Raw genomic sequence first — 24632 nt, forward strand, 5'->3', positions numbered from 1 at the left:
AACCTGGGGCAGAATTTTGCCCTTGACGGGCAGGCGGGCCCGACTGACTTGGCGGTGGGCGGGCAGCTGATTGCCGCTGCTGAAACGGGCCACGCCACTATTTTGCGCAGGTGGGCCAATTAAGGCCTGCCCAGTGGGTTAGCGACTCCCATGGAGAACGGGAAAACAGTCGCGGAGGCGGGCGGCCTCAGACTGCCTGTTCCAATGGGGAACCGGCAGTCTGCATAAAGAGTGGCCAGGCAGCCTCCTTGAGGCAGTGCACTATGGCCACTCGAAGAGGAAGAGAGGCTGCTGTCAGGGAGCAGGAGCAGGAGGAGGGGGGCAGACTGCAGGAGGGGGCAGTGGGGGGCCAGTGTGCCCCTCGTTTCTCCAATGCATGCCTTTCTGTCCTGCTCCAAGAAGTGTCCAGCCATCGGGATATATTCTATCTGGATGATGGGAGGAGGAGGGCCCCCCATGTCACCAGGCAGGCGGGGGAGGAGGTGGGTGACATAGTAAGCGCCCATGATGATGTGCGGCGCAAAGGAACACAGTGCCGCAAAAGATTCAATGGTTTGTTGTGCTCTGGAAGGGTGAGTACCATGTCGGCCTTGGCCATTTGACCCAGCAGGTAGCCTTAGCGTTTGACTGCCATCCCGCCACATCTTGGTGCCATTACTGCATTGGGCATTTGGCGTACGCTGGGTGGGCAAACAGATAGTGACCACGCTTAAATCAGCCTTAGTAGTTGAGAAGAAGATGGGTTCTCCCAGCAGCATATGTTGGTGTTTGTCACATTTGAGTAGTGTGGGGGCAACCTACAGCGGAGGCAGCTGGACACATACTCAGAACTCCAACACATGTCTTATTGATGGTGATGAGATGTTGGAAGGGGAGCCTCAAGGTGTCGTGGCCAAGAGCCATCTGCTGGCCTCAGCGCCGCACCTAGTTGCGCCTCTTTGCCATGGGCGCTAAGAACATCAAAGTGATGGACACTGAATTTGTCTAAGGTTGGGGGAGGGGGTTGGGACCAGCCATACTATCCTCTGGGGACTGATCAGTAATGTGGACAGGAGTCGCTGGAGGCCTCAGATGGGCCACTGGGGTTGGGGTGCGCGTGCAGAGTACATGAGCGATCAGCCTCAATAAGCCCTCTTCTCTGTTCTGCAGGCAAAAGTTGAGCACAGTCAAGGGAGCACCAGAGGACTGGTGGTGGGCACACCCTGCTCCAGCACCTCACCACCTTTGAGGAACAGGCCATGGAGCTGGGGAGGAGGCAGGCGGCCAAGGCAGCAGGTGTCGGCGAGGCTGGGGTGCAGCGGCCAGGTATTTGAGGTCCACAGTCCCATCCACTCTGTCTGCATACCATCCAAACCACTGATGGTTGCTGCAATCGTTAATGCTGCAACACTGTTCATTCACAGACTGAAACACACTAACGTGTGAATCATACACAAATGTCCCTCGTCCGATTGAGGATGCGCATCTCTAGCGCCTTCCAAAGTCGCTTTATGCCTTTTGTGACCACTATCCCCATGGCCTAACATGCCATGGCCTCGCTGCTGCACAACCAAAGACATTTTGCATCTTAGGAGGGTTTGTACCTCCACCACCCTTTCAGCCAGTGTGTCCCACATTACTCTGTCCAAAAGGGCCTCAGCACCTCACTTGTCAACCTCATGGCACTCAACTTAAATAAATGCCACCATGTTACTCATCCCTGCGCCAAGGGGAAATATTGCCTTCTGCCCACCCAGTCTATGCCCCTCCTAACGGTATGAAGGTCAATAATGTGACCTGTCAATCTCCTGTGATCCACAGCAAATGTCGCAAGTGTTTGAAATGTATCATCAGCATAGCAACTCTCTAGGCCAGCACGCATCCAGGTCAGGAACCTCTGCACTCTTCCCACTCCTGTGACACATAACATGCCATGTGGCATTCCTGAGGCCATCTGACCAGCCTGTCTATATGCGCGTCTAATGTTTGGGCCTCCTCTTGACTCTTTTCTACCCCACCAATGTTGGTTTCCTGTGGGTCTTGAAGGGTGAGCGAATTATGAGGCTGGGGGGGGAAAGTGATGAAAGGTTGAACTGACTGTATGCTAACTGATGCACTGTCCTTGTTGTTAATTTCAGCATCACCACCGCATGGCCGTGCCCAACAACACCACAGCCCTCCCTCCACACCTGAGGGCCAAGACATGCAACTTGCGGCACATCATTTCAGCCAGCCAGGCACCAGCGCAGACACAAACACTTCGCTGGGGAATTTAACGTCGGCTAGTGTCCCGGGTCACAGTGGAGAGGGCACTTCAGAATTGCTGCAGGAGACGGCAGGGACAAAGAGTGCCAATGGCACCAGCAGCCGGAGGGCTGCAGGGGACCAGGCACATGCTGAGTCCGGCACTGATGATGTGTCTGTGGAGTTGTCACCAATGCAGCAGCTGCAGGACAAGCGGCAGGAATCGCATTTGCATCTGGCAGGGTTGCATGAGTGTATGCTTCAGTTGGTCTCTGCGATGGAGGAGTCCAGGCAGAGTGCACGTGAAGGCATGAACCTCAGGGGAGAGCTCCACACTTCCTCCACAGAGAGATTGGCAACTCTCATGGAGAGGGGCTTCGATCGGATGGAGACTCTTCTGATTGGGTTATGCTCTGACCTGCAAGCCCTCACAGCGGTACTGGCCACAGGTGGTCATTCCCAATGTGAGAGATGTTCTGGGCACGAAGTGTCACCGCTCGGTGCCCATCCATCTGCGGTGAGCAGGGAGGTTCAATGTGACCTCACGTCGGCGCAGCAGCTGCCAGTCGTCTCTGCGAGCTCCCCACAGGGTGCTCCAGATGAGGGAAGCAGCTCTTCCGCCCCTCTGCCAGTGACCGTTGCATCCATTGAGGCTGCGACAATTGGGGAGGTGCCAGTTCTGGAACTGGACACTCCCTCCCAGGAGGGGCCATCACAGGCTCCATGGGCCAGAGGACACCCACCAAGATCATCAAGGCCAACAGGACAGCAGAGCCAGCAGGCTGTCTCACAAGACACTCTGAGGCGATGGGGCAGCACCAAGACGTAGCACCCACAAACGTAAGCATAAGGCACTCCACGGGTTTGTCACTGGTGATTTTGTGTTGGCCTTAGAATAGAGAAAAATATACTTATGTTTGCAATAGAGACGTTTCTGTTATATGTTGGTCGGAATAAAGTCCATTTTTCTGAGCATGGCTGAGGGTGTTTCCTTTTGTGCTGCATTTGTCTGTTTCACAGACATCTCATGAGTGTTTGAGTGGACATTGATGTTTATGTACTAAGCCCTTAGTTGCAGCTGATGAGGTGGAAGATGTAGCACCTAAGTGCCATGTGTGGAAGCGCCAGGCAATGCTAGTTCTGCTGATCCATGTGTGCGGAGCTGGCTGAAGGTTCATTGGATTAAATTGTCCCGGGTGTCCCTGCCTCCTTGGTGTAATAGGGGGTCGGCGTGCTGACCCTCATCATTGCCCTGTGCTTCCTCATCCTCTGAGGCACTGCTGGATTCATCATGTGCAGCCTCATCCAGTGCGTCAGGGTCTTCATTGTCAACTGCATCCACCCTTTCCAGCGCAAGATTGTGCAGAGCACAGCCTGCTACCACTATCACAGAGACGTGATCTGGGGGGCACTGAAGTGTGCCCCCTGAGCGGTCCAGGCAATGGAAGCACATCTTGAGAAGACTGATGGCTCTCCCCACCACAACCCTTGTGGTGCCCTGGCTCCTATTGTACAGCTGCTCAGCTTCAGTTCTTGGATGGTGGAGAGGCGTCATGAGCTACCTTCGCAGGGGATAGCCCTTGTCACCCAGCAGCCAACCATCCAGCCGAGCCAGAGCACTGAAGAGCCCCGGCACTGGGAGTGTCTGAGGATGTAGGTGTTGTGAGAGCTACCTGGGTACCTTGCACAGTGGAGAGGTCAGAACCCATACTCCCAGGCTAAATGGAGGCCTCCAGAAAGCTGCAGGCCCGAGAAAGATAATTGTCTGCAGACTGGTTTCAAAGTACACAAAAAGCTCTTGGAAATCGATGGAAACTGCTAACAATCAAACAGGCAACTTTAAAACACATTCTGCACTAAATACTTCATGGAAAACATGAACAACCCCTCTGAGTCCACATATCCCACCAGTACATGAGTTTTAATAAAGAATTTCCTACCTGCCTGCCCGTTGGGCCCGTGCGCCAATCCAAAGTTCGCACGGACCTCTCAAAATCATCGACAATTGGCAAGTTAAGGGCCTTAACAAGGCCTTTAATTAATGGCGGGCGTGCGTCCTACTGTTGTGTGTGCCTGCTGACCGAAATATCGCGATGCCGTGCGCTGACGTCGGGATGCTCGTGCTCCATTTTAAGCGCTGACGTGCAGGCTCCTCCCCCTGCACATCAGCCAGAAAATTCTGGCCCTGGTTTCTGGCCCTTTACAGGTACTTCCTGATACCTCCTGTTACTGATGTCAATACCAGTTCATTAACCATATTGATTTTCCCATTACTAATCTCAGTACACAACAAGAATCAAAACCAGATATCTCCATTATTGATGCCAGTGCAGGCCCAAGATCACTTGTGAAAACCCCAATACTTACTCCGTTATAGATCCAGGCTTAATACTTCTATCCTGGTAATTGACGCTGGTACACTTCCAGCCAGCACCAGTATTGATACATAAATTGTGATCCTAGGCCTGTTAATAGTTCTGATCCAGGTTCATGTATGTACTTATACTAGTCCATTATCAGTACACATCCAGGATCATTGCAGACATCACATTTACTGAGGTCAGTTCAAGTCCAGGATTGACAATGATAACCTAGTGAGTTACACCTAATCCAGAACCAGGATTGATGCCCTTGTTCCTGACCCCAGCCCCTATTGGTGGAAGAGCAACAAGGTGATTCTGTGGTCAAGGCTCTTAACTTATGAGGAGAGAGATTCACTCAACTGTACTTGATTCTAATGCAAAAACAAAGATGCTAAGAGACATGGATGATGTGGATGTATGCAGGATTTTAGACACTGGCTATGAACATAGGACCAGAGTCTACATAAAATTAACAACTCTCAGGAATAACTAGGAATAGAGTCCAGATATTGCTATAAGGTTAAAGAATTACTCCAGCATGAAGAGGCAGCAAAGTTAGGAGTCTGTCAGAAAGCACAATTCCCATGTAAGCTTTGAAAATGCTGTGCACCAATGCACTTAAACCACTAGGCTGTTTTGCTCATTAATTCATAGATAATTGATCATACATTACACTATTACTAAACTTTAAAAGTACTTTATTGGTACAAAAGCACTTTGGGACATGCTGAAGGCTTGAAAGGCACTATATAAAATGGAAGTCTTTATTTCTTAAGGGACCAGTCTACCAAATTCCAATCTTACACATGTAATGTGCTCCTACCACTCACAGAAAGCAGTTATTGCACCTGAGTCAGCTCCTTGACTGTCAGGATTTTGAAGGAAACGACAATATATTAAGTTACTACCACTGACATTGTTTACAATCAGTTTTACTTTTAGTATTTCCTTGGTGCATGGTTTAGTAAAGAAATGGCAGAGAAGGGTCAACAAGAGATGCCAGATAGCATCAAAATTATACTATCTAGAACTGCTGTTTTATGATGTATTATAACTAAAGGCAACAAAAGAAGAGCAGTGTCTCCAAGGTTGTTACATAACTATTATATATGCCTCTGAAAGACCTGCAGACAACAGGCAACATAGGGATGGCACTGCTATTGGCCATATAGGTGACTACTGCTGTCTGTTTTTATGTCTCAAGCTTCTTCTAGATCAATGCAGAGTACATTACCAGAGTACATCAATAGACTCCAAATGCGTTACTCAACAGGGACAACAACTTCATCTCCCAAATGGTAACAACAGGACGAAAGGGCTGTCTGTCAATTTCTGACTAATAAGCAAAAGGGCAACCGATAATGTCCATCTGTCCACCAGTCCTCTAGCCACAGTGGCCCATGTGAATGTGAAAGGTGTTCTGCTTCACCAGTATACAGCTGAGCAGTGACCACTGGTAGGTACAGTGTCACACAGGTCCACGAGTCCTTTTCAGGCAGCATTCACAATGCTTTCATTTGAAGGCAGTCGTATGAGGCATGTTTGAAGGTGAAGGCAGATGGACAGGAAGGCTTTTGGAAGATGAAGGTGATGTTCTTCAGCCTTGACACTTACTACACCAATGTTCTTGGGGAAACACGGCAACCTTTTCCCACTCACCTCTTACAACAGCTCTGCTTCATCAGCCATCAGCCAGGGATGTGGTTCCAGGTGCCGTGTTTACAGACTCAATTTCCTGCACTAACATTAGTTTTGTCATCCACTTCTTTTTGCCAGCTATCTCTTTTAATAAGTTACCAGTGCCAGACTCTATTCTGGCTGGGAGATTACTTTAAGTAAAGTATGATGGCAGCTCCCAGAGGATCTTGAAGTATTGACCATTTATGACTTGTGAAAACTAAATGCTTGTAGTCCTCTGGCGTGGGAATGGAAAATGTATCTAAATCTTTACCTTTTTGTAGTTTTCTACCTATCTCATTGGACTATCAACTTTTGAAGAGTACACCCTTCTGTGCAACGCAGCATGAGTCTCGTCTCCTCACTAAATTGAGCACTTTCTGTCTGTAATCAGCAAAATGGGCAAAGCAACTTCTTCCCTTCTGCATTTTCCTGGGATCTTGCTGTGTAATTCTCCACCAGGTTACCTCTGCACTAGTTGGGAGCCTCGATTATTTGAACTTGGGAAAAAAAAGTGTTTGTCCTTGGCAGAAGCGGATCTGCCCTGGCAACTCAGAGGTCCGGTTGTGGCAAATCTTCCAATGGAAACCTAATTCTAATTTGAATAGGCTAGTAGCAAATGAAAATGATGCCCAGTGAGCTTGGGTTGTACCACAATTGGCTGGGAGGCAGAAAATCCAGACAAATCTTGAAGAACCTTATCATTAAAGGCTAAAATAGATAGTTGCTCTCAATGACTAAATGCAGACATGTGGACAGCATTGTTTCTGATGCAGAAAAGTTGGAGGTTCTGCTGCAGCAGGTTCATTAAAGGAGAGTGGCCCTATTTGGAACTGAAGGTCAACGCAGCCCCCTAACTACCCCACACCCCCCCCAACCAACAACGTGAAAAACATTCAGGACTACATGGATGGAAAAAGGTCCAAAACTGAGTCTATGCAGTTTCCCAGGTCCCTTTGTATCAGGCTCCAAATGTAAAAGATGTTTGCTGCTGTCAGACCGAAGGCAAAGATAACTAGTTTTGCTTACTTTCTTTGTAAGGGTCTTTAAATCGTGGTAAAGATTCAAACTGGACACCTGGGCTATGTAAATTACTAAGCCCAAAAAGACAGGTGAGTTCAGAGTACCTTAGGTTGAGCACATTTCGGGTGCACATTCCATGACTCACAACAAAGATAAGGGGGAAGGGGAGGAAAGGAAAATCAGCAAAACAAAATGTAGCTATATTTTTAAATGTTTACATTATTGCTGAAGAGGTGTGTGTGTATGTGCGTCTGGTTATATGGTTGTAAACATTTGAATACAATGTGTCTCATCAGGTAGAGAATGCAGTGAAGGACGTGTATGATTTTCTATATGATGATTTCACAAGAAACAGCTCCGATCATTCAAAACAGGATTTGATAGCCATTCACTCAACAGTAAGTAATGGTACAATCTGCTTCCACAGTCCAAGATTTCTGTTACAGTGGAGATTTTTACCAGTGGAGAGTTTTCCCCGATTCCCATTGACTCCAGTTTTGCTAGGGTTCCTTGATGCCAAACTCAGTCAAATGTGGCCTTGATGTCAAGGGCAGTCACTCTCACCTCACCTCATACTGATTGAAAACTATGGAATGTAAATATTACAGACACCTGACAACAGGACCTGCATTTATATAGCATAAAATATCCCAAAGTACTTCACAGGAACATTTTCAAACAAAATTTGGCACCAAGCTACATAAAGAGATTCTAGGATAGATGACCAAAAGAAATAAATTTAAAGCAGAGTCAGAACTAAGAAGTTGGGAGGCTTAGTGAGGGAATTCCAGAGTGTAGAACCTCAGCAGCTGACAGCACAGTAGTCAATAGTGGGAGCAGTTAAAATCGGGGAAACTCAAGCAGCCAGAATTGATGGAGCAGAATGATCTGGGAGGGCTGTGGACTATAGAAGGTTACAGAGATAAGGAAGGGCAAGGCCCATGGAGAGATTTTAAAACAAGGATGAGGAAATTGCTAGATTGGTAGCCAGTGTAGGTTAGCAAGCAATGGGGTGATAGGTGAATGGGACTTGATGCAAGTTAGGATATGGGTAGAATTTTGAATGAGCTGAAGTTTATGGAGGGTGGAAGATGGGAGACTGGCCTGGAGAACATTAGAATACTCAAATCTTGAGGTAACAAAGACATGGATAAGGACTTCAGCAGCGGGTAAGCTGAGACAGCGGTGGAGTCGGTTGCCTGGATTTTATGGTCAATAGTGAAATGATGGCGCTTGGCACTAATCTTAAAGAAAGTTGACTATAATGATCTTGTAATCTCTGTAGCATGGATATCACCTTTTCCAATGTCATTTTGAATCTGGCACCAAGTTAAGGGAATCTCCAGGTGTCCAGCAACAGTGATGTCATTAAGCAGGGTAAAAAGCCAATTAGAGACAGCAAACCAAGAAGTAATATGTACTGAATTTTCCAATTTTAATAAGATTTTACAGAGAGCAGAATAACTGATTGAGAAATGGGGTTAAGGTAAAATCTGAAATATCACGAACAAAACTTAAAATATGTATATTTAAAAAGTGTGATATTGGATGAATGGAGGAATTTGACATTTCACAAAAATAAAATTGGCTCCAAGGCCAGTGATGCTTATCAGCAGCAATTATGAACTTAGTCCATCATTAAAAACCCAGTTACACCTCATTCAACAAGGTGTAACTTTTACAGAGAGACTAACAACATTAAAGGGCAATTCAGTGATTCTACTTGATTGCAGTCTGGGGGGTGGGGAGTGGCCTTCAATACCACACCCTGTGCAGCAGGAGGGTCAAAATATTTTTTCCCCCAAGGGCTCCTTTTGAGATTTTCTCAAGGGCTACTTTTTGATTTTCAGGGCATCTTTTTCATTCTCACTAACTCCTTTATTAGGTTATGTAGTCACATAGTCACAGTACCTTCTGCATTTGTATTGATTTTTTCTTCAGGGTTCCTCTTTCCTTAGATAAAATAGCATAAATAACAAAAGGAAAGACTGTAATATATAACAATTTATCTAATCTCAAGATGAGGATCAATCAGATCAAAATAGTATGCTAATCATGGGTCAATGCTGGATTAAAAACACATTTTTAAATTTATTATTTCATGGGATGTGGACATCATTGGCTAGGCCAGCGTTTAATGCCCATCCCTAATTGCCCTTTATTTTGCAAAGTAATGCCTTTATTTCACAACACATGGCTTGTGCAACAGTGACTCAAACAAAACTAGAACAGGGAAAACATATGAAAAGAGGGTAACAGCAATTTTGATTGAAAAGAAAGTTTCCATTATAACCAAAAGTGTTCATCGCCTGAATACAATTCCCACTTTACAATAATAAACTAAAATCAGATTCATCTAAAGTTCTAACTATTTGCTGCAATGAAATATAAATCAGACAGGCATAAGCAGTTTAGGTAAGTTAGTGAAAGATCAAATGAATCTTCATGGTTTTCTTCTCATTTCTCATTGCCTCCCCTGTCCCCAGCCTCCATGCACAACCACCATAATACAGAAATACAATTTGATGGACCTTTTCTCTGCTGGCTGCTACTCCTGTTCCCAGTACAGGTGGCTCCTGAGGGCCTGCTCCTGGCCTCATTTCTAGACCTCCATCATTTTCCTTTTCTGCTTTTATTTCCCATTAGACATCACCCCAGTCCCGGAGGATGTTGGAAGTTCAGCTCACTGGTCACCTTGGTCCTGGAGAATGTGGAATGTTCAAGTACCTTCTGCCCTTGCTGTTCCTCCAATCATAGTTCCTGTCTCTGGAGGAGCAGCAAGAGTCAGAGGGAGGGAGCCTGTCATTGGAGCAGCATAAGGGAGACAGAATCTATGATTGAGGAGCAGCTCCTCACAGATTTTGTGTCTCACATTCGGTCACTGCTCCTCCAATTAAACTGCATGTTGTTTTCCTATTCCCTGTGCCTGTGCCTGTCCCCTCCATGTTTATTTTGAAACCTGCTGTGGAGAAGCTTGGTATCACCTATAGCAGCTTCTGGATCTCTGTGTTGCACTGTGCATGTGTTGATTCCAGAGAGCGTTGTCAATTTCAGAGGAGGAATGATGCTGAGAATTTCACCATCAACACTACTGCTAAATCTGGGTCTTTATTTTCTTTCAGTGGGTTAAGGCAGGGACAACTCAACCATACAGACCAGTAAGGTCCTAGGTTTGATCCCTGGTCAGTGCTGAAGTAGCAGATCATAGCGAAGGCCTTATGGTATGTACTGCAATTGGGCACACCCTGCCAATACCAATTGTTCAGGCTCATGCAGAGTGGCTACTTGAGTGAGTTAGCAGTGAATAGCGTTCATGCAAAGAAATGTTGACACTGCCTTGGAAATTGCCGATAATCCAAAAGCAAGGAGCATTGACTTTGAAGTTCCTGGCAACTATTAGAGATCATTTCTTCCAAGTGACGTTACATATATAAATAAATCAGAAGGAGCTGGCCAGACTGGCAGAACTGAGCCATTTAAAGATGGAGTACTTTCACCTCATACTTCCCTGCATCTTTGGAGGTTTTTTTCCATTATGGGAGCTATAGATTTGCACGTCACAATTGTCAAAATGAAGTTTTTTTGGTCATCAACATGTTTCTAACCCCCACTCATAGAAAGGGATATCATTGAGCGGCATGTATTTCCATATTGTCATTCTGCTATTGCTATCTTATCAAGGGTGGAGGAGAATAAGCTGGAGCAAAGAAGACAGTGAGGGTAAACAATTATTAATGCAGCCCCCCCACCCCCCCACTAAAATCCATATACCTATAGATGCAACAGATCTTATAAGTTACTGAATGAGAAGTCGTGTCTTTGGCAATGTGTCTTCACTAAGGAAGCTTGGATGAGTTTCGCCACTTCTAGATGATGATCTCCAGCTCTGATCAAGAGCTGAAACAGCTCTATCCATGACTGTCAGCACAACTTTCAACTTTTGTGCCACATACCTCTTCCGAGCTGCAAATCCAGACTTTTGCAGCATCATTGAAGACTGTGTTCTCCTAGACATGTGAGGTCACTGATATTATTTTCAGTGCTGGGACATTCAATCATTTTGGGATAACACCAGGGCTGCTTAGTTCTATCACGTTGCTGATTTCCCCAAAGTTAAGGGAGAAATCGATGGCACCCAAATATTGTTGGAGCCAGTCAATTTTCTGAATAGAAAGGAATTCTTTTAGTGTTCAAATAGAATGTGACCAGTTACAAGGAATTGTGATAAATTTTCAGAGTTGCCATACTTCATCTCTCATGACACCATTCGCACCCCCCTACTCCCACCAACTCCCCCCCAGGCCCAGCTCAAATAAGGCAAGGCAGCAGATTGTAGGGGTGTATCCTGGAAGACAGACAAGGCTTCCATCTTTATGAAGCATTCACGGAGGAAGTGTGCAAAGCATCCAGGAACGTTTTTCCTTCCTAAACAGTTACAGAAAAGCCACAGGGTACAATCTTTGTGCAACTCACCAGTATCTTGCCCTATGACTAAGCTGAATGTTGAATAGCATGCTCTCAACCTGCACTGTCATCAGAACCTACATGTATGTTGTACTGGTTTGTAGTTACCGAAAATGGAATGTGTTCAGCCAAGTTCTAATGCCTGGATTTCTTGTCTGCGATTCCTGGGGCAGGATTTTCCGGTCGGTGAGCAGGGGGGCGGGGCCTGCTCACTGACGGGTAAAATGATGCGGAGTGATGTCAGGCGGAACTCCCACGTCACCGCGCCCCATTTAAATTTTCTGGTGAGCGGGGGCGCAGCAAAATCAGCTGCGTGCCTGCCGACCTGTCAGTGGCCAATTGAGGCCATTGACAGAGTCATTGAAGTAATTAATGGATCTGTCCATCCAACCTTAAGGTTGGCGGGCAGGTCAGGAGCCCTGGCAGGCATTAGAAAAAGCATGAAACCTCATCCATGGGTGGGATGAGGCTTCATGTAGGTTTTAAAAAGCTTAATTAAAGTTTTTTAAATAGTTATGGACATGTCCCAACTCATGTGACAGAGTCACATAAGGGGACATGTCAGGGAATTTTTTTTCTTTTTTTAATATTTTTTAATGTGTAGTCAATCTCCCTGAGGCAGCACTTGGCTTCAGGGAAATGAGTGTGATCTTTCGTGTGCATGCGCAAAAGAGCACACTCTCAGGTTTAGAGATTCCCCCCCCCCCCCACCCTACACAGGGAGCGTATAGCGCTTCCGTGCAGAGGTCACGCTGGGAGGGCCTTAATTGGCCCATCCACGTAAAATGGCAGCGTGCCCCTGATCGGGAGAAAATCCTGCCCCTGGAATTGCTCACAACTACCACAAGCAAATATGTATGAGTGGCGACCACTACGCTTAAAGCTATTTGAGAAGATCACCCATCAAGAAAATTTGGCCCCAACGCCATGGAAAGATCAGTGTTGAGAGTTCAGAGGTATGCTACCTCCACCAGCATATATCCTCCTTTTTTGTCCTTCGCTGTTACCCTTGCTCATTCTCTCACTCAAAAGCACCACTTTGCAGGACAGCAGTATGGCATCAAACCTCTGTTATAAAATTCCAACCTGAAACCGGAATAATACATTTTTTTTTATAAAAATATAGGCTGGTTTCCAAGATGACAGATCATGTTCCACACTCCATCTTGCACAGGCACCAACACAAATCAGAGTACTGCAGAGTATTATGGTAGTGGTTTGAAGAGAGAGGATCAGTTGAAGCACAATGGTCTATAAAAGGTAGGCCATCGTGTATCTGTCAAATTCCAATGCATAAGGAAATCAACAGACTTTTGGACTCTAAGGGAATCAAGGGCTATGGGGGTGGGGGTGTTGGCGGGAAAGTGGAGTTGAGTTTGAAGGTTACCCATGATCTTACAAAATGGCGGAATAAATGAAAGAGGTTGTATGACGTACTCCTGCTCCTGTTTCTTAGGTAACATGAGGAGGTGGTGGTAGTGGGAAAACAGTAGCTGCTGAGGCTTCCAACATATTCTTACTGCATGGGTAAGGGATCCACACCTTCCTGATCCTGCCATTAGAAGTCAGTTGGTTGATGATCAAAAGACCTCCTAGACCACCTTTCACACAATGCTAAACACCATACCAGAATCGTCAGTGAATGTGATAGTAAGTTAAGCACCAAGATGCAGCCCCAGAATTGCTCCTATTTCATCATCATAACTGCCAAGATTGCTGCAGCGACTCTGTTTAAGCATGTACACATAGGAGGAAAACCTGTTCATATCAGACTACACTGATTCTCCAGGGGCAGGTAGCACCGTGGGCCATTGCCTCTACAGCTAGTGCAGCTTTCTTCAATGATATCAATGAGGAACACTGCATGGGTGGCAGCCAATGGCACTGCCTAATTACGTTTACTCCCCTGCAGCTTCTGCTACAAGTCCGGCAAAGCTACAGCAGCTCTGAGGTAATTCCCAACAGTAAGAAATGTGTGGTGATAGGCAGTGAAGGCACATCATTAGATAAATATCACCTGAGTACATTCAAACACTTTATTTTCCCTTAGTGCAGATCGCTTCTGTTGTAAAGGGTCATATTAAAGTTCCAGCTAATGAAAAAATAGTGTGAGATGACAGTTAAACAACAGCAGATAGAGAAAGATAACCCGGTATTTTATTCAGCTACTGTACTTGTATAGGGGCCAAATCTAGATCATATTGGAAGCAGTTAACAACAAATGACTATGATGTCAACCTTCTTGGCTGCATCTTTACTTACTTTATTTTCCCCTCCCACGCTTTATCTTTATTTAGTACTGCTTTAAAAAATGGGCTCCCCACCATGCTGCTACATGATGATTCCTTATTTTATAGAGGAACAATACAACATGCAGTGATTATTTCTGATATCTTGACAGGACTATTGTGAAACAGAACGACCATATAAATACTACAGCTACAAGAACAGGTCAGAGGCTGGGAATTCTGCAGAGAGTAACTCACCCCCTGACTAAGCTAGTCCACCATCTACAAGACAGGAGTGTGCTGGAATACTCTCCAGTTGCCTGGATGAGTGCAGCTCCAACAACACTCAAAAAGCTTGACACCATCCAGGACAAAGCAATCTGCTTGACTGGTACCCCTTCAACATCCAGTTCCTCCATCACCAATGTACAATGCAGCAGTATGTATCATCTACAAGATGCACTGCAGTACCAAGGCTCCTTTGACAGCACCTTCCAAAACCACAGCCTCTACCACCTAGGAGGACAAGAGCAGCAGGTGCATGGGAACATCACCACCTGCAAGCTCCCCTCCAAGCCACACATCATCCTGACTTGGAACTATATTGCCATTCCTTCACTGTCTCTGGGTTAAAATCCTGGAACTCCCTCCCTAACAGCACTGTGGGTGTACCTACACCACATGGACTGCAGCGATTCAGGAAGGTGGCTCACCACCACCTTCTCAAGTGCAATTAGAAATAGGCAACAAAAATGCTGGCCTAGCCAGCAACATCCACGTCCCATGGCAAAATGTTTAAAACCCTGTCTAAGCAGATCTAACAGCAGGAATTTGAGCAGGTCAATAATGTACCTTGTTATGTTTACATTTCACTTGTTCTCAGGGGTTTCACAGCAGCTCATTAACCATGGCTACCGAGTCTCCCTGCAACCAACCATCTAATCTGTAGACCAGATTTTAACCCAGAGCGGAATTAAGTGTATGGAAGTAAAGGCTGCATCAAATGCCAAGCTCCAGTGACCTCAATAGTATGAGGCCTGGTCAATTTTAACCCCCAGCCTGTGCGTTCATGTCCCCTATGAGTTGGGAATAGGCAATTGCCCAGCAGGCTGGTGCAGAATATTGAAAGGTAGGAGGCTACTGGCCATAACCAATAGAACATTTGATGGAAATTGTGGGAAGAGGCTTTGTAAGTATCTCAGATTCAAGCACTCCTGCTTCTCCAGGGAATATTTCAATAAAGAAGATATTTGTTTGATCTTAGTCAGACCCAGGCTCCTTTTCCCACTGTAAAAATGGCAGTTGGAGCTTAATAATGTGATTGGACCCCAGTCTGCATATTTATAGAAGAATCCCAACAGCCACAGGCTATACAGGCCGCAGAGGAGCTGGCTAAAATAGAAAACACCAGAAATGGACTAGGAAATCAGCAGGTATGTCAGCCAGGCAAAGTTAAAATCTCCTCTTAAGTGCTCCTTCAAATAAAGTGACCGACTGCCGCATAATGAGGGTAATATGGAGGCTTCCTGCATGTTGGCATGAACTTGCATTCAAGTTGTCTGTGGCTAGACATCACATGAACATTAATGGAATGGGAACTCTTTCTATCTGTGCTGGCTAGGGAGTTAATGGAGCATCCCTGATGCCCAGATGGGTGCCACCAACCATGTTCTGTATTCTGGGCAAATGGAAGTTGTTTGCCCTGCCCAGCTTCAGTGGCTCAGAGCAAAACAGTGGCATAAAGCTTAATGCAATACCCTTCAGAGCAAAGGGAAGAACCTCCCCTGCCCTAGAAGTTGTTTGGGGCACATTTCTCTCACTCAGTGACAAAAAAAATGTCTCTTCTGACATGCCCAGCTGGGAGCACCTTGGTTTGTAAATGCAGCACTGGTGCCTGACAGGATAACTCTCTTTCTCTAAGTCAAGCAGTACATTAGCAGCCCTTCAGAGGAATCACCAACCGTAACACTTTGCTTATTCTAGCAGCAAACATCAATATTGTAAGTAACAAAAACAGAATTACCTGGAAAAACTCAGCAGGTCTGGCAGCACCGGTGGAGAAGAAAAGAGTTGAAGTTTCGAGTCCTCATGACCCTTCAACAATATTGTAGGTAAGTGCAGCAAACAAGTTATGCTGAGATGCAAAATTAGCACCTTCCCCAGCACAGGAAACTACTGCCATGAGCTGAAAGCTTTTTTCTAAAAAAGGAAATCACACAAGTTTAGATTGAACTGTGGACTGGGTAACTCACTCTAAGGATCCAAATTCAACATGCTAGTGAACTGGTAGTGAGTTACGATTCCTTTTGCCTGGCACCTCAATAACATAACTTCTCCTTTGCAAGAAGGCTATTGCTAGGCAGCCACACACGCACCCAAAATCATGACCTTTGCTCTCCCATGGAATGGCCCATATGACCAGTAGAACTTTGCAATTTTAGATTTTGTACATGCCCTTGAAATGCTTGCTTGATAAATGCATTGCTCTGTACAGTATGAGGATATACACGCCAGGAACCCGAGACTTTATCTCTGGACTGTGCTAAGTTAGGTGATTCAATTCAAGACAATGGTTGGGAAAGCAGAGTTGGTGCGAGTGCCCCTAGATTAGGAAAGAATTAGCCAGGGTTTCTCTTCCCGACTGCAGTTCAGTGACGGTAATGCATATGTTGTGTGGACATTTAAGGAGGAAATGACTATGGCTGGCTGTGATGCTCTCCACTGCTAAATATCTTACTCATTGTTACAAATACATATCTCCAAGAACTATACTTTTTTAAAAGAAATTGGAAGGACATTGAGTTGTTTGGACACTTTTTTTGGGAACTGACCTGGGTTCGTTTTTTTTAAAGTTAGAAGTTCACTTTGGACTGTGAGGAAACTGCATTTTCCAACAAGTCCCATGACTTCAGCTAAATGACCAGCAAGGCTGGTATTTGTTTACTTGAACTTTAATTGCTGGAGGGAGAAAACTATTGTTTTCAGGTTCTAAGTCCATGTGATTTTCTGGAAACCACCTGACTGAATGTGCTTTCTGTTTTGAACTTGTGCTTTGAACTCAGTTTTGGGAATAAATCAAAAAGGAGAAGGCCCTCTCCCTACCTCAACTGAAATTTGGTGTAGTTATCAGTTTGTATCTAGAGATTCTCATCTCAGTACAACTCATCTGTATTTGGAAATCTGAGGAGCTGACATGAAAGAGAGATCCCAAGGACACAAATTACGCTCTGTCCTCCTCCACACTAAAGCTCCTTTGGAAAGAACTTTCAGACAACTACTATGATCAGAGATCCATCTTTGCACATGGGAATACCAGGTCAACAGTATCAAAACCCTTCAAGTTTCATCCTTTTTCATAAAGTTTTCCCTTTGGCCAAAAGGTGTTTTTTCCCCTTAAACGCCAACCTCTGCAGAGACCCTAATTGTTTTGTCCTTTGCATGTATGTGTATGTGTGTTGGGATTTAAAGGCATATTTAGTTACACTTCCTGATTACATATTGTATGTTAACCAGAATTTTGCAACTTGTTTTTTTTTTAAAAAAATACATTTTGTTTCAAAATAAATCAATCATTCTGAGTTTATTGAAAGAAGCCTGGTTAAAATCTCTTTTATTCTGGTCGTAACAATAGTGAAAGTAAACAATTGGCCATTTTGGTGAGTGAATAAAACATTTACATGCATGGTGCAATGTGACTGTGGAATAATGGGGCTAGAGAAACTGCATACTCCTCCCGTCCCAGTTGTAGCACAGATTGGAGGCTTGACCAGGATATCAAAATGTGGACAATGGGTGATTCAACACAGAATAATGATAATTGGTAAAGGATAAAAAGGACAGATACCAGGTTTCTTATACATCAGTAAACCAAAATGGCTTTTGAAGTTGTTAAGACTTTTCTAAAGATGAAAGATTTATCGCTGACTGGCTTACAAAAAGTAACCAAGTTAATCTAATGCAATTGGAGGATAAGTTGAAGTTAGAATTAACTCTAGAGGTGAGGAGAGCAGACATAGTTGAGGTAATGGTGCAGCATTTGAAATTGGAAGAGATGCAAGAGAGGTCATGTTTTCTAGGGGGTGAATCAGTTGAGTTAGCTAGGATTCATTTGCAAATGAAGCAGCCTGAATGCGAAGAAGAAATGAAGAAACAAGCTTGAACAAGAGCAGAAAAAGAAAGAGCATTTAAGCAGCTAGAACTGGAATTTCAGCCAGGAGAGAAGGAATGAGAAAGGGAATACCAGCCTAAAAGGCTGGAATTTTAAAAAGAGGCCCTGGATTCTGGGGGAAGTTTTAAAAACTATCCTCAACCCATAGCACAGTGGGGAGATGTTTAAATTTGTACAAACCCTTCCAAAGTTTGAGAAAAGGGACGTAGAGGCATTCTTCATTTCCTTTGAGAAAGTAGCTAAGCAAATGAAGTAGCCAAAAGAAAACTGGACATTGCTCCTGCAAAACACGTTGATAGGCAGAGCTCATGAGGCTTATGCATCACTTTCAGAAGAGGTTTCTATGGATTATGATGTAAAAAAACACTATTCTTAGTGCGTATGAATTGTCTGAGACAATATAGGCAGAAATTTAGAAACATAAGGAAACAGCCTGGGCAGACCTACATTGAATTTGATTGGGTAAAGCAAAGTAATTTTGACCATTGGATATGGGCATTAAGGGTTGGTGCCATGTATGAAGCTTTTATGGAAATAATTCTCTTGGAAAGATTTAAAAATTCACCTCCTCTAATAGTTAGAACCCATGTCAAAGACCAGAGGGTTGCAACAGTTAAACAGGCAGCAGAGATGGCTGACGATTATGAGCTGGTCCATAAGTCCAAGCCCTTTTTCCGTCACCCGGACAAACCTTAGAAGGCAAGTAGTTAGGGAAAAGAAGAGACAGCTGGGAATGCCCCCTTAGACCAGAAAGGAAGGTGCTAAGGGTGGAAGTGATATTCGAAGGCCTAAGCATTTGCATTGAAACAAGGTGGGACACCCTCGTGTAGACTGCTGGCAGTTGAGCAGGAAATCCATGGGACTTATTGGGGTACATAAGGGCAATTCAGAAAAAGGAGCCAAATTGAAAATTTAACAGATCAAGTTGTAGCGTTAACTACAGCTGTGAGACCAAGTGCAAACATTACTGTGAGTTCAGGGGAGTTGAATAAGATACATGAGGGTTATAAAAAATTTTTGGTGAGAGGAAAAGTAACTCCTTATCCCTCAAATGAGACAGTTACACCTGCAATTATATTAAGAGTTATGGAAGCCACTCAAACACTTTTGCTGAGGAAAGGCATAATTTTTCCACTAGAGTGCACATTAAAAGCCAAAGTTTTAATAAATGGTATTGGCGGGGAGTATATACCTTACCTTTGTGCAGGGTGCACTTGGACAATGTCTGGGACAGTGATGGTGGGAATTGTCCAGAACTTACTTGTAGACAGAGTTGACTTACTCCTGGGAAATGATTTAGCAGGTGTGAAGGTAGGCTTTCCCATATTTATGGAAAGCCCAAGTTATGGAAAGCCCAAGTGAAGTTAAAGAGAGAGGTCAGTTACAAGAAAAGGTTCCAGGAATTTTTCCTTCATGTGACCTGAGCAATGGCTAAGCAAAGCCCTTCATTCGGTCAGCTGAAGCTTTCTTTAGAGACTTGGATAGTCAAAGAGAAATGTTTAGTAAATTTTCTCAAATCAAGTTCCAACAAGCTGATCCAGAGTCAAGTAGGGTAGCGCAATCAGCCCAAACTGTAGCTGAAGCTGAGGGAGTTCCAGAATGTTCTTATGATAAAAGGGGATTCAGATGAGGAAGTGGAGATCTCCTCACAGACCTGCAGATGAAGAGTGGACAGTTGTCCATCAGATAGTGGTCCTGCCCAAATATCATAAAGGGATATTATGTATAGCACATGAATTCCTATGGCAGGGCACGTAGGGATACGGCCAGGTCTTCACAAGGATGTGGTGCAGTTTTGTAAAACATGCCATACGTGCCAGGTGGTGGGAAAACCACAAGCTGCAATCAAACCAGCACCAGTTTTTGGGGAACCATTTAATGTGTTAGGAGGCCATGTGAGGCCATTACCAAAAATGAAAGTGGGACACCAGTATATCCAGGATATGACAACTCAATTTCCAGAGGCCATCCCTTTGAGAACAATTACAGCTAAGGTAGTGGTAGAGAAATTAAACCAATTTTTTACTAGATAGAAATCGAGTCAGATCAAGGTTCCAATTTTATGTCTAAAATTTTTCAAAAAATATTGTAACAAGTAGTTTGGCTATAAAACAGTTAAAGCCCACAGCATATCATCCACAGACACAGGGAGCTCTAGAGAGGTACCATCAAACTCTTAAAACAATGATTAAAGTATATTGTCATGAATATCTCCATGATTGGGACAAAGGACTGGACTTCCTTTTGTTTGCTACCCAAGATTCACCGAATGAATCTATTGGTTTTAGTCCTTTTGAATTAATTTATGGACATGAGATATGAGGTCCTCTGAAATTAACCAAAGAAATGTTTTTAGGACAGAGGGTCGAATCGTCTATTTTGAATTATGTGTCCATGTTCCAGGAACAACTCACGGGAGCCTGTAAAGTGGTTCAAGAATATCTTATCTAGCTTCACAAACAATGATGAAGGATTGGACAGATAAGCAAGCTGAGACCCAAATATTTCAACCAGGGGATGAAATGTTAGCGTTATTGCCTTTATAGGGGGAATCTCTAAAAGCACAGTTCAGTGGTCCATACAAGGTAATTAAGAAGGTTAGTAAAGTAAATTATTTGAAAGACACCCCAGATTGCAGGAAAAAGAATTGCCTGTGTCATTTCAATATGTTAAAACAATACCATCATATGGAGGAGGATAGGAAGGAGCAGGTATGCCAGATAGTAAGGACAGAGGAGGACAAAAGAGACAATGAGGGTGAGTCAGAAGGAGACTTAGACAGTTCACAAATTTAGCTAACATTGAAATATGAGGACAGTTAGAAACCATATTTTCATTCGTAGAGGTAGGACAACAAGAAGGCCTGGTGAATTTACAGAATTTAAAGGAATCTGTGAGGACAAACCAGGGTGTACAACTTTAGCCACGCATGATGTGGATGTAAGGAAATCTTCTCCTATAAAACAACATCCTTATCATTTAAGCAGGGAGAAACAGGCTCAGGTGAAAGCAGAAATTAAATACATGTTGGACACCTAATTGAACCTAGTCAAAGCTGTTGGTGTCCTCTAGTAGTGTTAGTGCCTAAACCTGATGGGTCAACTAGATCCTGCAGGATTATAGAACAGTTAATGCAGTAACAAAAACAGATTCATACCGAATCCCTCATTTAGAAGATTGTATTGACAGGGTTGGCAGTGCCACATTCCTTACTAAGATAGATTTATTGAAAGGGTACTGGCACGTACCTTAATGCCACAAGCTAAGAAGATATCAGCCTTTGTCATACCAAATGGGCTATACCAATGCCAAGTATTGCCATTTGGGCTAAAAAATGCTCCAGCCACTTTCCAAAGACCAATGAATCAAGTTGTAACCAGTTTTCCTAATTGTGTGGTTTACTTGGATGATGTATTAATTTATAGCAACAGTTGGAAAGATCATTTAAAACAATTGGAAGCCCTATTTAATCAATTACAGTCAGCAGATATAGTAATAAACCTTGTCAAATCACTACTGCAATCAGTGATCAGTCTTCGCACACGGGAACACCAGATCAACAGCATCAAAACCCTTTGAACTTTATCCCATTGGCCAAAAGGTGTTTTTTTCCCTTAAACGCCAGCCTCTGTGGAAACCCTGTTTATTTTGTCATTTGTGTGTATGTGTGTTCGGATTTAAAGGGGTATGTAGTTACATTTCCAGATTACAAATTGTATCTCAACCAGTTTCTTGCAGCTTGTTTTTTTAAAAAGAAGTTTTGTTTCTTAATAAATCAATCATTGAGTTGATTGAAAGAAGACTAGTTAAAGTCTCTTTTATTCTGGTCCTAACAAAAGCAAAAGTAAACAATTGGCCATTGTGCTGAGTGCATAAAACATTTACACTCATGGTGCAACCTGTGGACTAGTGGGGCTAGAGAAACTGCACACTCCTTCAGTCCCAGTTGTAACATAATTCGCTACGTTTATATACAAAAAATAGCCACTTAGGAGAAGTACTAAGGCACTGGAAATGATTGCAACAAAATTTAGAGCTTTCAGGATTGAGAATAGGGAATAGGGGAGATTTGGGGGTAAAAGACTGAATGAATCCAAATCCTTCCTTTCTAAAGCACCCAACAAAAGCTTAGATTGTGCACAAACTCATTGTTAAAATCAGAAGTTACATGAACCCTATTCAATAGAATGCATGTGCCTTCAATTTAACACAGAATTTGGTCACAGTCTTAATTCTTATTTTGCACAAATTTCAGGATTCCCTATGCACACTATTTTATTTTGAGTTGTAGCTAATTAACCTATCATTTCTCTATTTTCTTATAGTTTCTTTGCTGTGGAAAAAACTCAACATTCAGCCACTACAACCCTGTTGAGAATGAAACGTGCTTTGCAGAAGGCCCTCCTCTAAAGGTATGGCAAGTATTGCAACTAAAGAGAACATGAAAGATCATGTCTAGGATTACAGAGAGCAATAGGGACTGTGTCCAGGATAATAGGCAGCAGTATGGATCATGTCCAGGATTACAGGCAACAGTAGGGACCAGGTCTAGGATTACAGGCAGCAGTAAGACCCGTGTTTAGGATTACAGGCAGCAGTAGGGGCCGTGCCTTAGATTACAGACAGCAGTAGGGACCATGTCTAGGATTACAGACAGCAGTATAGATCACGTCCAGGATTACAGGCAACAGTATGGATCATGTCCAGGCTTACAGGCAGCAGTACAGACCATGTCTTAGATTACAGACAGCAGTAGGGACGGTGCCTTGGATTAAGGACAGCAATAGGGGCCTTGTCTAGGATTACAGACAGCAGTAGGGACCGTTTCTAGGATTACAGACAACAATAGACACGGTGTAGGATTACGGACAGCAGTAGGGACTGTGTGTAGGATTACGGACAACAATAGGGACTTTATCTTAGAGTACAGACAGCAGTAGGGACCTTGTCTTGGATTACAGACAGCAGTAGGTACCATGTGTAGGATTACAGAGAGCAGTGGGGACCTTGCCTTGGATTACAGACAGCAGTAGGGACCATGTGTAGGATTATGGACAGCAGTAGGGACTGTGTGTAGGATTACAGACTGCAGTAGGGACCGTATCTTAGATTACAAGCAGCAGTAGGTACTGTGTGTAGGATTATGGACAGCAGTAGGGACCGTGTGTAGGATTAGAGACAGCAGTAGGGATAGTGCCTTGGATTACAGACAGCAATAGGGACCGTGCCTTAGATTACAGACAGCAATAGGGACCTTGTTTGGATTACAGAAAGCAGCAGGTACCGTGTGTAGTATTACAGACAGCAATAGGGACCATATGTAGGATTACAGACAGCAGTGGGGACCTTGTCTTGGATTACAGACAGCAGAAGGGACTGTGTGTAGGATTACAGACTGCAGTAGGGACCGTATCTTAGATTACAGGCAGCAGTAGGTTCTGTGTGTAGGATTATAGACAGCAGGAGGGACTGTGTGTAGGATTAGAGACAGCAGTAGGGATAGTGCCTTGGATTACAGACAGCAATAGGGACCGTGCCTCAGATTACAGACAGCAATAGGGACCGTGCCTTAGATTACAGACAGCAATAGGGACCTTGTTTTGGATTACAGACAGCAACAGGTACCGTGTGTAGTATTACAGACAGCAATAGGGACCATATGTAGGATTACAGACAGCAGTGGGGACCTTGTCTTGGATTACAGAGAGCAGCAGGGACCTTGTGTAAGATTACGGAGAGCAGTAGGTACCATGTGTAGGTTTACTGACAGCAGTGGGACCTTGTCTTGGATTACAGACAGCAGAAGGGTCCGTGTGTAGGATTACAGACAGCAATAGGGACCATGTGTAAGATTACAGACAGCAGTGGGACCTTGTACTGCATTACAGACAGCAGTAGGGACTGTGTGTAGGATTATGGACAGCAGTAGGAACCATATGTAGGATTACGGACAGCAATAGGGTCCTTGTCGAGGATTAGAGGCAACAGTATGGATCATGTGTAGGATTATGAACAGCAGTATGAATCAGATGGAATTATGTTCAGCAGCATGAATCATGTGTAGGATTACTGGTGTCTAAGTTCTGCAAGGTTGAGGAAGGCCCAGCATAGGTTTCCACCCATTTATCATGGGCAAGCAAAGGTTGCCCAGACGGAATTACCTCCTGCACTGCCCCCTTCACCAGGAACTGCCAACTAAGTTGAGGACCCTGTATATCCCTATTCCAGCCTGTTTTCAGGGCAGTTAGGGCATTCGAAGGCCCAGGCTAACTTGGGAGTCATTGTACCTTATTACATCTCAGAGAAGCACCTCAAAGCATGCAATGAATTAATTTGGCATACAGTGACGTTGTTGTGCAGGCAAACTTGTCAGCCATTCTGCACACAGCAAGATCTCACTAACAACAATGAAATGACAATGGCAATGGGTGAGGGAGGTATGTTGCTCAGGTTACTGGGCAGCTTCTTGCTCTTCTTTGAACAATG

At 44.2% G+C, this 24632-nt stretch overlaps 1 protein-coding gene across 2 annotated transcripts in view; it reads left to right on the top strand.

Annotated features, from left to right (window-relative positions):
* LOC121283056 (tetraspanin-32-like) overlaps positions 1-24632 on the top strand; it is a 72808-nt gene that overhangs the window by 42784 nt on the left and 5392 nt on the right. Inside the window, exons 5-6 of one of the 2 annotated variants that reach the window (XM_041197054.1) lie at positions 7583-7684; positions 22472-22558. In XM_041197054.1, coding sequence (XP_041052988.1) covers positions 7583-7684; positions 22472-22558 — 189 coding nt within the window. The remainder of the gene's footprint in view (positions 1-7582; positions 7685-22471; positions 22559-24632) is intronic. The other variant, XM_041197055.1, reaches the window with a different exon arrangement.

The sequence above is a fragment of the Carcharodon carcharias genome, chromosome 10 (genome assembly GCF_017639515.1).
Source record: "Carcharodon carcharias isolate sCarCar2 chromosome 10, sCarCar2.pri, whole genome shotgun sequence".
NCBI lineage: Eukaryota > Metazoa > Chordata > Chondrichthyes > Lamniformes > Lamnidae > Carcharodon > Carcharodon carcharias.